The sequence below is a fragment of the Berghia stephanieae genome, chromosome 4, assembly GCF_034508935.2.
Source record: "Berghia stephanieae isolate SIO BIC M18660-M18661 chromosome 4, UCSD_Bste_1.3, whole genome shotgun sequence".
NCBI classification, from domain to species: Eukaryota; Metazoa; Mollusca; class Gastropoda; order Nudibranchia; family Aeolidiidae; genus Berghia; species Berghia stephanieae.
Genome location: NC_088363.1, coordinates 22402090 through 22416054, shown reverse-complemented (window position 1 = coordinate 22416054; position 13965 = coordinate 22402090). Strand labels below are relative to the sequence as shown.

The window sequence follows — 13965 nt, the reverse complement described above, 5'->3', positions numbered from 1 at the left end:
ATTCTACATACACATTTAACACAAGTTCCACATTTTCCAAATTAGATTAAAATGCCAGCCCCTACCTCACCCAGATATAAAACCGTTCATATATCACGTGACACCTCGTTTTAAAACGGTATTGTGTCGGGGCAAAACTTATGCAAATTATAAGATTTATAGTAAATATTAAAAATATGAACATTGAGTTAAGTTCATGTGCTGAATCGTTTAGAATAACTTTGTAAATTATAACATTTATAGTAAATATTAAAAATATGAACATTGAGTTAAGTTTATGTGCTGAATCGTTCAGAATAACTTTGTATAGATTCATAATATGCAAAAATCCACACTTTAAGAGTTTTGATCATGGAGCTCTTACATACCGGACATAGAATCCGCAGTGAAACCTCGTTTTGTCAAGGCTCAAGATTTCTACTTTCTCTTTCTCATCCAATGTTATCAGACATGGCGTGTTTTGATGAGAGTCTGATAAATTTGATTTTTTTTCCCTTTTTAGAATGATTTTTATGAAATGATTCTTATTTCCACAGCATTCTAACATTTCAGGATTAATTTGTTTGTGATTTCCAACAGGATTTAATATAAAATGGGGAGGAAGTGCTCAGTCGTAAATTGTCGAAGTGGATATCGTCCCACTCGCGATAATCCACCATCCGCATCAGATGAAAAGATTTCTGTTTATCGTTTTCCAACTGACGATGAAACAAAAAGGCTTTGGATTTCACGTCTGCCTAATGTATTGAAATTTGAGGATGTGACTGATAACATGGGCGTGTGTTCTTTACATTGGCCGAAAGACACTGAAATGATTCGAACCGTCGGAAGAGCCTTTCGACCTGCTAATCCACCTTCTATTTTCCCTAACATTCCAAAATCTTGTATCCCTCTACAGGCTGGCAGACATACTTGTCGTACTACAGACAGAGCAACAGCAGAGTCAAGAGCTGTTGTTATTGATGAAATGGCTGAATTTCGTGCAAGAGATTCGCTTGATGGAAAGGATTTTCATGAACGCTTTATTGACATGCTTCTTGGCCATCCTGTAGGAGGTGTTGTTGGATTTGAAAAGGCAAGAGGGCTCTACACTTTCTGTAGTATACGTAGAGATGGTCCAATCTGTGATTTTTCTATGTTTTTTAAAAAATTATCTTCCTCAGGTTCTCTGGCTTTATCATTTGAATGCTACAAGGGCGTCAGAAAAATAAAGAATTATCCAGACTTTATTTCTAGTGACAAGCAAGTGAAGTGTTGGAGTGGGCTTGATGCCTTGATTAAGTATGTCATTTCCAATGATGAAGATGTTCCACATGTGAAATTTCTACAACGTAATGTTCACATTCTTAATGCCTCTAAAAGTAAACGCATTTACTCCACAGAGGACCTTTTTACTGCTTTTAGTTGGTATTCATTGTCTCGTTCTCTATATTCACAGCTTAGGAATTATTTACAATTACCATCCATTTCTACTTTACAGAAAATTACTGCTGTCAGCAAAAATATGAGTGATGCAGCTTTATTTACCTCTATTTTCAGGAGCATCAGTGAGCGCAACCGGGGATGTATATTGATTGTGGATGAAATTTACATCAAAGCCTCTTTGTCGTATCGTGGTGGTGAAGTCTTTGGTTATGCTCATGATTATCCTGACAGAGCAGCTACAACAATGCTTGGTATTATGGTGAAATGTTTTTTTGGTTCAAAATCTTTCCTTGCCAGACTTGTTCCGTGTCATTCATTAACTTCTGAATTTCAATTTCAACAGGTTGCTGAAGTCATTACAACTGTGGAGGAATGTGGAGGAAATGTTGTCGCCATTGTATGTGATAATAATAGAGTAAATCAGTCTTTTTTTCAGAAATTTGACAGAGATGATGAGCAAAAGCCTTGGATTGCTAAATCCCCAATCTCAACTAATCACAAACCTCTTTTTTTTGATTTATGATCCAGTTCACCTGTTAAAGAACATACGTAATAATTGGATTTCAGAAAGAACTGGTACCATTGCTTTTTTACCTTTAGATATTCCTGACCCCACAGACAAGAAGATGGCTAAATGGTCTGATTTGATCGCACTATATGATCATGAAACATCTGAATTTTCATTGCGCATGTCTAAATTAAATAATGTTTGCCTTAGGCCTTCTAACATCGAAAAGCAGAAAGTTTCTCTTGTTCTTGATGTCTTTTCAGAAAAAACAAGTGCAGCCCTCAAGTCTTCATCAGCTTCGACACAGTCATGGAAAGATACGGCTATATTCATTGATAATGTGATATGTTTATGGAAAGTTTTCAATACAAAAGATCCTCTCCGACAGACTCGACTTCGAGATCCTGATATGGCAGTAATCAGGGATGAGGAGCATCACCAGCTGGATATTCTGAACTCATGGGCAGATATCGCATTACGTCTTACTCCACTTTCTAATCCTCGTATGCATTCTCTTACAGCAGATACAGCCAAGGCTCTCTTCTGGACCTGCAAGTGCTTTATTGATTTGGCAAATTTTCTCTTGTTCTCAGATAACAGTCTCCATCATGATTATGTCGCTCTTGGTTTTTTCAACAGGATGATATTGAAAGCCATTTTGGTCACTTACGCAGATCAGCAGGGTGTAACTATTACATTTCAGTAGAGAATGCCTCACATACCAATACCATTGATCGTGCCAAGCTCATGCTGGAGAGCATGACAACAGATGTTGATTACAGTGGAGCACCGCATGCTTGTAATTTATGTGACCTTCCATTTTCTGACAATGATATTTTGCTTTTAGATTCACTTCCAGACTTTCCTAGTAAACTGTCAACTGATGAGACAATGCCTCTTTTTTATATTGCAGGTTATATTGCATCGAAACACCCGGATCTCCAAGGAAACATGTCATCGTTTCCCACTGAGACTACTTCTTTTACAGCAACGCTTTCTCGTGGTGGTTTGAGCTGTCCTTCAGAAGGACTTTTTCAATTTGTTCTCTTGTGTTTTGGATTTTTCAGACAGACAGTGGAGCTATCATGTAGGCGTAGATATCTCAATTTATTCAAAGAATTTCCTCGTTTTTTCAGATTGGACTGTTCCATACCAGACGCTGCAATTTCAAGACTCGTTAATATTTTGCTAAAGAATTATTGCAGGGAAAATGTGGAGGAAAGAAATGTTGAGCGGAGTGCAAGGAAGATAAGAAAGCTGACATCAACATAAGACATCATTATCAAGCATCCTTTCTCCCCCCCCCCCCCCCCCACTGCCCCAATGTTAAATTTTTATGTCCATGAATGTGAATATTAATTCTCGAATTTCAGAGACACTCTCAAATAATTTTCTTCTTATATCCTCAGAATCGCCAATATAACTTACAGGGCCATGTATGTATTTCTATGTATTTATTTATTAAAAAAAAAAACTAAAAAAAAAATAAAAATAAAAAAAAAAACCTTAATGCGGCCACATTTTGATTGTGACGGTCACAAGCCCGTTAAACGCAGAGTGAGGTACAAATTGTATCATGAAACGGAATCATCTGGATTATTCTTCCAATGGATTAAGATTATGGTGTGTTTCTTATTTGGATAAATATTTCTGAGGATTAATTTGTGGTTGTGATATTCATGGCATGTAAGTAGACACCCTTAGATTTGGATATTTTTCACTTTCTTTTTCTTACTAGACTACTTGTCAAGTTGTATTCCAACAATGTGAATAATAGCATTTCTATCCCTCACTACTATTACTCTTAAGTTAATAGACTTAGATTAAAAGTACATGTCAGTGCTAATGGAGAATATGAACTAACAACTAATAACAATGAAATATGAAATAGATATAGTCTTCTTAGAAATAAGTAGTAATCATGTCATGATAATCATCCTTATTATTATTATTATTATTATTATTATTATTATTATTATTTATTATTATTATTTATTATTATTATTATTATTATTATTATTATTATTATTATTATCTTATTATAATAATAATAATAATAATAATAATAATAATAATAATAATAATAATAATAATAATAATAATAATAATAATAATAATAATAATAATAATAAAAATAATAATAATAATAATAATAATAGTAGATCTTTATTGTCCATAAATATGGCAATGTGTCATAGAACTAGAAATATTCAGATTTGATGGGGTTTCTTCTTGATATTTCGTACTGTTTACAAAATAATAACTATCAATTTGAATTGCCCTTAATTAACCCATCTGTGATTTAAGCAATTATAATCAAGGTTAGCTATCATCAGAGTAATATGTATTTAAACTAGAATCATGAAAAATATAATTTCTCAATAAAAATAGTTGTAGAGAGGCACTTTTAAAAAGCGTTTTAAACGTTTCGTAATTCGTACAGATTCATTGAGGCCCAGTTTTTAGGCCCCAATAGAATCGATTCTCTTCCGGGCTATGTGACCTACTGTCTGTTCACCTAGGTTTTGATCCATTCGACTATAAAATCATTAATTAACCCTCTCCTTACCAACCACAGGAAAATCGTCACATTCGTTACGATGCAACCAACATATATCTCATTCTAATTTCTTTTGTACATCAAAAATATAAAGAATGTTGTTTTGTTAAAGTTATAAAAACCTGACATTGTGTTGTAGACCTCATTTTACTGAACAATATTGTGGATAGAATGTATTTGTTGCTTTTCTGTTTGAGTAAGAATCATCTATTTTTGTGTTGGGCAGGTGTGAAGTTTTGGGGGAAATTCTGAAACTGGCTGGTAAGGAGAGAGTTAAAGTGGAATATTCCCCTCCCATTTAAATCCTAGTTTGACGCCATATATAACGATACTACACATATAATGCGAAGATTCCATAATTAAAAAAAAAACAATATCAGTAACCAAAGAGACATAAAACAGTCATGAAAGGGGAATTTTATTACAAGCACGAAAATAAATCGAACTCATTTCCATTACAATGCTACAAAATATGCTTGACCAGAGATAACAATGATGTATCTTTCAATCATCTCCTTTTCCTAATGGCTTTTGCTTTATTCCTGTGGGAGGACAATGACATTGAACCTTTAACCTTTGACCTTAAATTTTCCATTGTTCCCATCAGACACCTTAATTGAATCGTGGAAACTGCCATAACCATAAAAACACCGACATCCATTCATGACCATCCCAGGATGGCCTCCATAAAATTCATATCAATGACCTCGTAATGCCCGGCTTCCTTAAGAATGGACAATTTGATTGCGTGGGTTCTTCAGATTTCCGTCTTCGTAGATTTCTGTAATTAACACAAGACATAAGATTTAAATTTTGATATGCATTATTTCTAAGCTGCGAATTCCGTATAAAAAATAACACCTGCGTATCCTTGAAGATAGGACAGACCCATTAAACCTAGAGCCATTTAGAATTAATATAATCAAAGCCTCTGTGTGTACATAGATTCGAACATACCACCATCCGATTATAAGCCGACTAACAAAAGTGATCCATCTCCTCAAGACTGTATTAAGGCCACGGGGTATGGTGTTTGCATCGTGCTGAAGAGTACCGAGTTCGACTTCCCACCGCATCGTGTGGCCTTGAGCAAGTCTTCTCGCTCTAGCTCAGTTTTCGGCTCTGCACTGGGTCCACGCCTGGTTATTCCAGTCTTCCCTTGTAAATGATCTTTAAAAACATTTCTTCGGGGTGAATAAAGGGAATTTAGTTTTATGTCAGGGTAGTGTGATGGTAAAATTTAGAGCAATTGTTTGCTACCCATTGAATAGGACGCTAGTCTACAGCAAAGTGTTGTTTCTCCAGATCATACAGACCATGCTACCTAATCACTGTGGGGTCAGAAAAAAATAAATCTATGCTTCACCTGAGATTGATCTCGTTCCATTTGCATGTGAAGCGAGTTCTCTACCAACTGGGTCACAAAGCCAGGTTGTTATGAGTTAATCTTGCCCCCCCCCCCCCCCTCCCCTATAAAAAAAAATAAAAAGCAATATTTTTGGAAAACAAAACAAACCAATGCCCTTTATATAGCTATGCCTACATTTCCATTCTGGTAGAAACCTTACCTTTCCCAATGGTTTGGTTTTGTCTTTCCAATCAAATTACATCCATATAAAATAAAATGATAAATTCATTAATCTGACTTTAACCTTTAAACAATGGTAAGTTTCATAAATAATGATCCACGGAACAAACACACGGTGTCAAAGGAATGCTGCGATTCATTTGCGCAGGTTTAAGCGGAAGTAACACGTTTGTTTATCAGCACATGCTCGGGATTGTTTTCTGAAGGTTTGTAGACACATGCGCAGTTTTTTGTTGAGGATCCATTAACATAATTTGCGCAGTCAAATAGAATTCAGATTGCTACATCACGTTTACATTATGTTCGAAGTGTAGGGTACAGATTTGCAGGTAAGACATCCTAACACAATCATGGGCCTAGTTTAACATTGTTGTAAAAACTAAGAATTAAACTATGTCATACAACATAATAGTGCTAAAGAATTTAGAATTGAAATAGGAAAACAACGTGAGTTAAGGTGACTCATATAAATAAAGGCAACATATAAACAATGTTTCGATCTTTGGTCTTCATCAGGAGACACGCGAACTAGACACACAAAAATATGACAAAATATTACCTTTGGTCAAGTGTTGCAACATGAGTTGCTCGTTAAACTATCGTACAATAAAACTACATATTTACTTTTGAGAAAATATGCATTGATGTCGGGTTGACTTTATGGCAAAGAAAAGTTGTATTTTTATCCTATACATAATATCCCATACAACACATACATAATTGAGACCTGATGTCACCTTATTTGTCAACTTATTCGCTTTAAGGCAATCATCAACAAAATAAGGAATGTGAGATATAACCGATAAAAAACGGTTATAGGAGCTCTTGAAATTATTCAATGCTCTTGTTTTCTCCTCATTTACTCCTTCCTACTCCTACTCCCCCTCTTCCTCTTCCTCCTCCATATCTTCTTCTTCTTCTTCTTCTTCTTCTTCTTCTTCTTCTTCTTCTTCTTCTTCTTCTTCTTCTTCTTCTTCTTCTTCTTTTTCTTCTTCTTCTTCACTCCTTCTCGTCTTCTTTGTTCAGGACAATGAAACCGACTTTAACTGTCTTTCTAGATTTCACCTTTGTGAACTGTGACCAGACGGTACAGAATTTTATTCAATCGTCTCGTCTTATGTCCGGTAGCCATTAAAGAGCATTTCATAGCTGTATTTATTATTTGTTTCATCTAAAATAGTGGGTAATCTTGGCTTTAACTTTTCCTTTGTTCATGCTGGGCGTTTTATTTGAATTTATATAAAAGTAAGGAATTTTGGCCATCTACGCACGGCATAGATTGCCTCTGTATGACCCGGGAGGTCCCAGCATTGAGTTTCGTGAAGGCATTTTCGTATTGTCTATTTGTACTTGGGAAATATTTGCTCACTTAAGTCAACATGGATGATTCCTATGGACGGAAATTTGTTTGAAAGATCACACACACACACACACATATATATATATATATATATATATATATATATATATATATATATATATATATATATATATCACACGCACACTAAGTCACACACACGTTCTCTCTCTCTCTCTCTCTCTCTCTCTCTCTCTCTCCCTCTCTCTCTCTCTCTCTCTCTCTCTCTCTCTCTCTCTCTCTCTCTCTCTCTCTCTCTGGAACCATTCTTCACATATTTTCCGGGATGGTTTTCTTTTTAAATGAAAAAAAGGAGAAAAGAATTTAAGTTTTGACGCCTGTGAAATTACATATTCGATCTCAGGATCCACGTCAAAGGATTCACGTAACCGTATAAAATGTAACGTGATCTGTGACGTCACTTTGAAATCAGCTTTCAAACAATGCACCGTTTAAACTAAACAATTTGAAGATAGAAAGTGGTGTTCGAAAAAAACCCAAAAACGATTATATTTGTAAATAAACTTTATACGTTGCTATCGGGATCGCTCTTATTGGGAAATACCAATTGACGTCGAAAACGTCCCCGTTTATCCAACATGCCTGAATGCACGTATAACTAAGACATTCCAGTTTCAATCGAACAGAAAGGTTCTTGATAAAGTATTTACCATCTAAAAGAAATCAGTAATTAGTAATCCTCGTTTTTTTTTTGTTTGTCATTTTAGGGGCAGCTAGCTCAGCGGTATGTCTTTGCTTCGTATCCCAAAGGTATCGAGTTCGATCACCCTCCACTGCGCTGTGTGGCCTTGAGCAAGTCACCTCGCCCTAGCTCAATTTGCGGCGCTGCACTGCGGCTGACGCCTTGGTTATTCCAGTCTTTCCTTGGAATAGATCCTAGAGACAAATTTCCCCCATGAGATGGATAAAGGGAATTTTTTTTTTAACTATTTTTTTTTATATCATAACGTATATGGGGTTTCTAAGGCATAAGGGGTTACTTGGGCCCAACACTTTTTTAAAATCTTATAACGCGTGAAAACATTACTAAATATTGTTAGATTTTGAAGATAAAAAAGGTTATTGGGTTCAACACTCTTTTTCAAGAAAGTGGCCCAACTAACCTTGGTGGCCCAAGAATAGTAACTCTATATCACGGTACATGTTTTTGGGTTATAAATCATTGTATGATGACCATACTATGTATATTATAATGTGCCAAAATGGACTTCAATCTAATATTATATTAAGTGGATTTGTTGAATTGTGTTAATCCAACCATTTGACGTTACAGCAACGAGATCACTTTTTTCTCTTTGAAAAAGGTAAACAATGATAAATAGAAATCTAACTTTAAAATGGAATTCAACTTTTTTAAAATAATGGGCTAAGGACCATGCCTAAGCAGGGAGAAAGTTTACAAGATTTCCATGGAGAGATTAAAATATCTAAGCACAATGGATAAAAAGGTTTTCAATTTCGAGGTTTTAGTTGGTATCACATGACATAAGTGTAAACATTGAATTCACACGATCACTGATGGCGGAGTGATCTGACCTATGCATTTCCAATTGAAAAGTATGGACTTTGTTGTCATTCGGATCAAAGCATGGAAATATCAAAGTATCATTTTCATCAACAACATTTCTTTTCTCCTGAATGTCAGCATGACAAAAACAAAACAAAACAAAAAACAAACAAACCTTGTTGCCAGATCGTCAACCATTATTATTCTGACGGCCTTTAACATTATTTATGAAAGGTGTCTCGTCTTCCTCCTCTTCCTCCTCCTTCTTCACCTTTATCATCATTATCATTATGAAAAACAGTGGATGCAGTATAACTACTGATGACATTGTTACTGTAAGTGGTCATTGATTATGCAACATTATTCGTGCTTGCAAAAAGAAATGATTGTATTTTGAAGCATGAAGTTAAAAGTCCTAGTCTTTGAATTATGATATATCTTCATCTTTATCATTATTATTATTATTATTATTATTATTATTATTATTATTATTATTATTATTATTATTATTATTATTATTATTATTATTATTATTATTATTATTATTATTATTAGTATTATTATTATTATTATTATTATTATTATTATTATTATTATTATTATTGTTATTATTATTATTACGATTATGATGATGATGTTGATGATGATGATGATGATGATGTTGATGATGATGATGATGATGATTAGTATTATTATTATTATTATTATTATTATTATTATTATTATTATTAATATTATCATTATTACACTATTATTATAATTATCATCATCATCACCATCACCATCATCATCATCATCATCATCATCATCATCATCATCATCATCATCATCGTCATCATCATCATCAATAATATTATTGTTATTATTATTATTATTATTATTATTATTATTATTATTATTATTATTATTATTATTATTATTATTATTATTATTATTATTATTATTATTACTATTAATATTATTATTATTATTATTATTATTATTATTATTATTATTTTATATTTTATTATTATTATTATTATTATTATTATTATTATTACTATTATTATTATTATTATTATTATTATGATTATTATTGTTATTATTATTATCATTATTATCATCATCATCATCATCACCATCATCAACATCATTTTCAACGGATAATACTATTTTCAACAACAACAAAAATACCATCACAAACCAATCCAAACCCTGATCACCAGTAGATACATACCAACCAAATCCCCATCATGTCCATCATCAACACAGCCACTACAATGACATTCCATCTGGCAGGTAAAACCAAAAAAAAAAAAAAAAGAAAAGAAAAATAACATGTTCTAATCATAATATTATGATTTGCATGTTTTCATTTTCATTCTATAATGCTTGATCTGGTACTTGAAGGTACCACCAGGCTGTGATTTATTGCCGCTGCCACCTTTTGTTTTCGTCACTTGTTGATAGTTGATAGCATCTGTCCACACCTTATTCTACACACCTGTCCCTGGATGATACAGGTGGCATAGGATATTAACAATATTTTGATTCTTTGATTGGGGGAGGTTGGTTAAAAATCAAATTTAATAATTATGAACATTGATAAGCACATTTACGAGAATTCTCTTAGCGCAAAGCGCTTCACTTGACCAAATTGTTTACTCCAACAAGCAATATAGGTCAAGGTTACATACAGTACATGTTGCCCGTCGGGCGGGGTTTTTTATTTTTTGTTTGTTTTTTTTTTTTTTGGTACCAGAATTCTTATAATATCCGTAACTGCCTATAGCCAAGTACTCATTCACACCAGAGTAAAGCGTGTGAATTAGTACTTTACCAAATGGAAGAACTCAAAGGTCAGAATTTTACAATCCTTGTCACCATTAGTTGATTAACATCGTTTGAATTTTCACAAGTTGAGACACAGCACGCCTGAGTCACCGAAGCCAGACTCTATTTTACTCCAATTTGACATCATAATACCTTACTATTTTGGCTGAGATAGCTTAACATCGATGCAACTTTATTAGGTTCCCACAGGACTAAAATGATTATGCCGTGTATGCAATGTCAAGTCGGAAACATAGCATTTAGACGGTATGCGTAAACTCAAAAGTATAGTGTTAGAGAGAATTTTTTTTTAATGAGCTTTTTTATATAGCGCAATAGCCACCAAACGTGCTCAAAGCGCTTTACAATTTATGCGACGTAATTACTCAATTGAAGTTAGAAGCTGCAAAATCCCATGCCAATTTTAAACTATATTACAAATAAACATATGAGCGAGAGCCTGGTCTAGATACGTCGAATCATCAGCAATCAATTTAATCCATTTCCCAACTCTCGAAGTTTTCTCTCTGTGTTTTTCAACTCGGGTTACACAATGACAAAATACGCTTTCAAAAATATTTTTGCATAAATATCAATCGATCAAAACGACACCCAGCTGATTTAATCTTTTTTGACAAGCTGCGATCCACTCAAGAAGTCTCAGGTCTTCGACAAGCTGATGGTCACTCAGCTACGTCTCAAATTTTAGTCTGACAAGCTGATGGTCATTTTAAGAAGTCTCAAATTGGAGAATATTGACAAGCTGAGATTCACTCTAAGAAGTCTCAATTTCAAGCCTTTTGACCAGTTGACATTCACTCAAAGAGGTATTAAATTCGACATATTTGACAAGCCGAGCTGCACTCAAAGAAGTCTCAAATTTGAGGGGGGGGGGGGGATTCTTCACCAGCTGAGGTTTGTTGCAATCGATTGATATTTGAAATAATGCTTTCTGGTGAAAATAAGTGTTAGTGAACGGTGATAAGCGTGTCGTAGCTGTTACCTCTCTTGAATTGATTCTATGCGCGTTTAGGTAAACCAATCACCTGAACTGCTTGAAAGATGAATCGTACAACAGTAAAAGCTCTGTGTCACCTTTAGTGTTTATAATAATATAGTCTGTTAGAGGAACGACAGTAAGAGACTCTACAACCCATTTTTAATAATTATATATAGGAGCCGAGTGACGTTAACTCTATTCATTCCATAAAACGATGAGTGAAGTAATATTTTATAACAATAGATCGTTTATGACGGGAAATATTTTAATTAAGAGAGTTTTGCCATTAAAGGATTAATCTTGTTGACATTTTTATATTCGTTTTCAATCTAGATTGTTTTTGTTGTGCTTTAATGGTGGCAGCTGCAAACATCCTGTTTTGTTTTTCTTTTTATTTTATTTTTTAGGGCTGTTTGAACTCTTTTATTTCCGAATTTGTTGTTGGTCTTGTTATTGCTGTTGTTGCTGCTGCTGTTTGGTTTCTTTGTTTGATTGAGAGGCAAGGCGCGTTTTTTCTTTTGGGTAGTATATTTTTTTTAACTTTGTTGTTATGTCAGTGTTATCAAAACATTTGTTCATTAAACGGCATCCTCATTCCTGCCTTAGTGGCCTTTGCTCTATAGTGAGAGTGACATGAGCTGTCAACATAGATTGGACATTTCATAGCAATCATATAGACGACGTCGAACAGGGCATAACATTCAACACAACGTTTTCGTACTATAAAAAAACACATTTTAAACATTTGGCCAGAAGCAGGTTCTTTTAATATCGATCGTTTAAAATGTCCTTTATCTTCTCAAAAGCTCTCAAACCTGGGACTTCAAGGGATTGCCAGGTTTAAGAGCTTTTAACAAAATGAAGGTCATTTAATCGATCAATATTTGAAAGGCAAGTTTTCTGGCGATTATTTTTTGTTGTTTTTTTTTTAGGGTATAGCATGTATAGGTCCTTCAACTGTGATTATTGAACTATCTTTGATGGAACATCATCATCCAATTCCTCTTCTTCTATTCTTCTTCTTCTTCTTCTTCTTCTTCTTCTTCTTCTTCTTCTTCTTCTTCTTCTTCTTCTCTTCTTCTTCTTCTTCTCTTCTTCTTCTCTTCTTCTTCTTCTTCTTCTCTTCTTCTTCTTCTTCTTCTTCTTCTTTCTTCTTCTTCTTCTTCTTCTTCTTCTTCTTCTTCTTCTTCTTCTTCTTCTTCTTCTTCTTCTTCTTCTCTTTCTCTTCTTCTTCTTCTTCTTCTTCTTCTTCTTCTTCTTCTTCTTCTTCTTCTTCTTCTTCTTCTTCTTCTTCTTCTTCTTCTTCTTCTTCTTCTTCTTCTTCTTCTTCTTCTTCTTCTTCTTCTTCTTTTTGGACGTAGCCTTCCAAACACCCCTTTCTAGTTTTCATAATTTGTACGTCTGTGGTTACTATGTCCACTATCCCTCCATTCCATTATGTCTTGAGGCTACTTCCTCCTTAGCCTCGCTCTGTACCAATAGCCCTCGTAGGCACCCTCCATGCAAAGCTTCTCTATTGAAACGAATCTTCCGATCAAACATCAAAGCAGTGAAAAAACAAAATATTGATGTGAGTTTTCTGGCCAAATATTTAGATACCTCTCTTTCCAGAGTACAGTTAATCACGTGGTTTTGACAGAACACCGGTTTGAGGAATGGGTCACAGAACCACAACCCCCCCCCCCCCCCCACTCCCGATGATTTCCCATTTGTATTATATGTAATATTGTAATCATCATCAGCATTTAACAATATCTTAGGAATGAGTATCAACAACAGCCACCTTTAGCAAATCATCGATCAAATAGATATTGAATACTCTAAAAAGGTTTTCAAAAGAGGCGATTTTAAAATGGTGACAGAAATTAAGACAGCATTATGCCATACACCTTGGTGTTAAAACATAATAATTATTGCTCAAACAATTGGACTGTTAATCGTCTAAGCTGACAGGCATATATCCAAGCAGACTGTGGTTACAATCGCATACATCATGGTGTTAAAACATAATAATTATTCCTCAAACAATTGGACTGTTAATTGTCTAAGCTGGCAGGCATATATCCAAGCAGGTGGTGGTTCCATTCGACATGGTCTTATTGTCATGACTGATGACCTAAATTGTCATGGGCTCATTGTTCTAAAGGAACTACTCGTGACGATAATATCAAGTGTGGATGACGTCAA

At 34.3% G+C, this 13965-nt stretch overlaps 1 protein-coding gene across 1 annotated transcript in view; it reads left to right on the top strand.

Moving 5' to 3' along the window:
- The window catches only part of LOC144971723 (uncharacterized), a 27090-nt gene extending 25093 nt beyond the window's left edge, over positions 1–1997 (top strand). Inside the window, exons 5-6 of the mRNA XM_078912796.1 lie at positions 358–469; positions 899–1997. Coding sequence (XP_078768922.1) covers positions 358–469; positions 899–1948 — 1162 coding nt within the window. The 3' untranslated portion in view covers positions 1949–1997. The remainder of the gene's footprint in view (positions 1–357; positions 470–898) is intronic.
- Positions 1998–13965: the final 11968 nt, after the last annotated feature.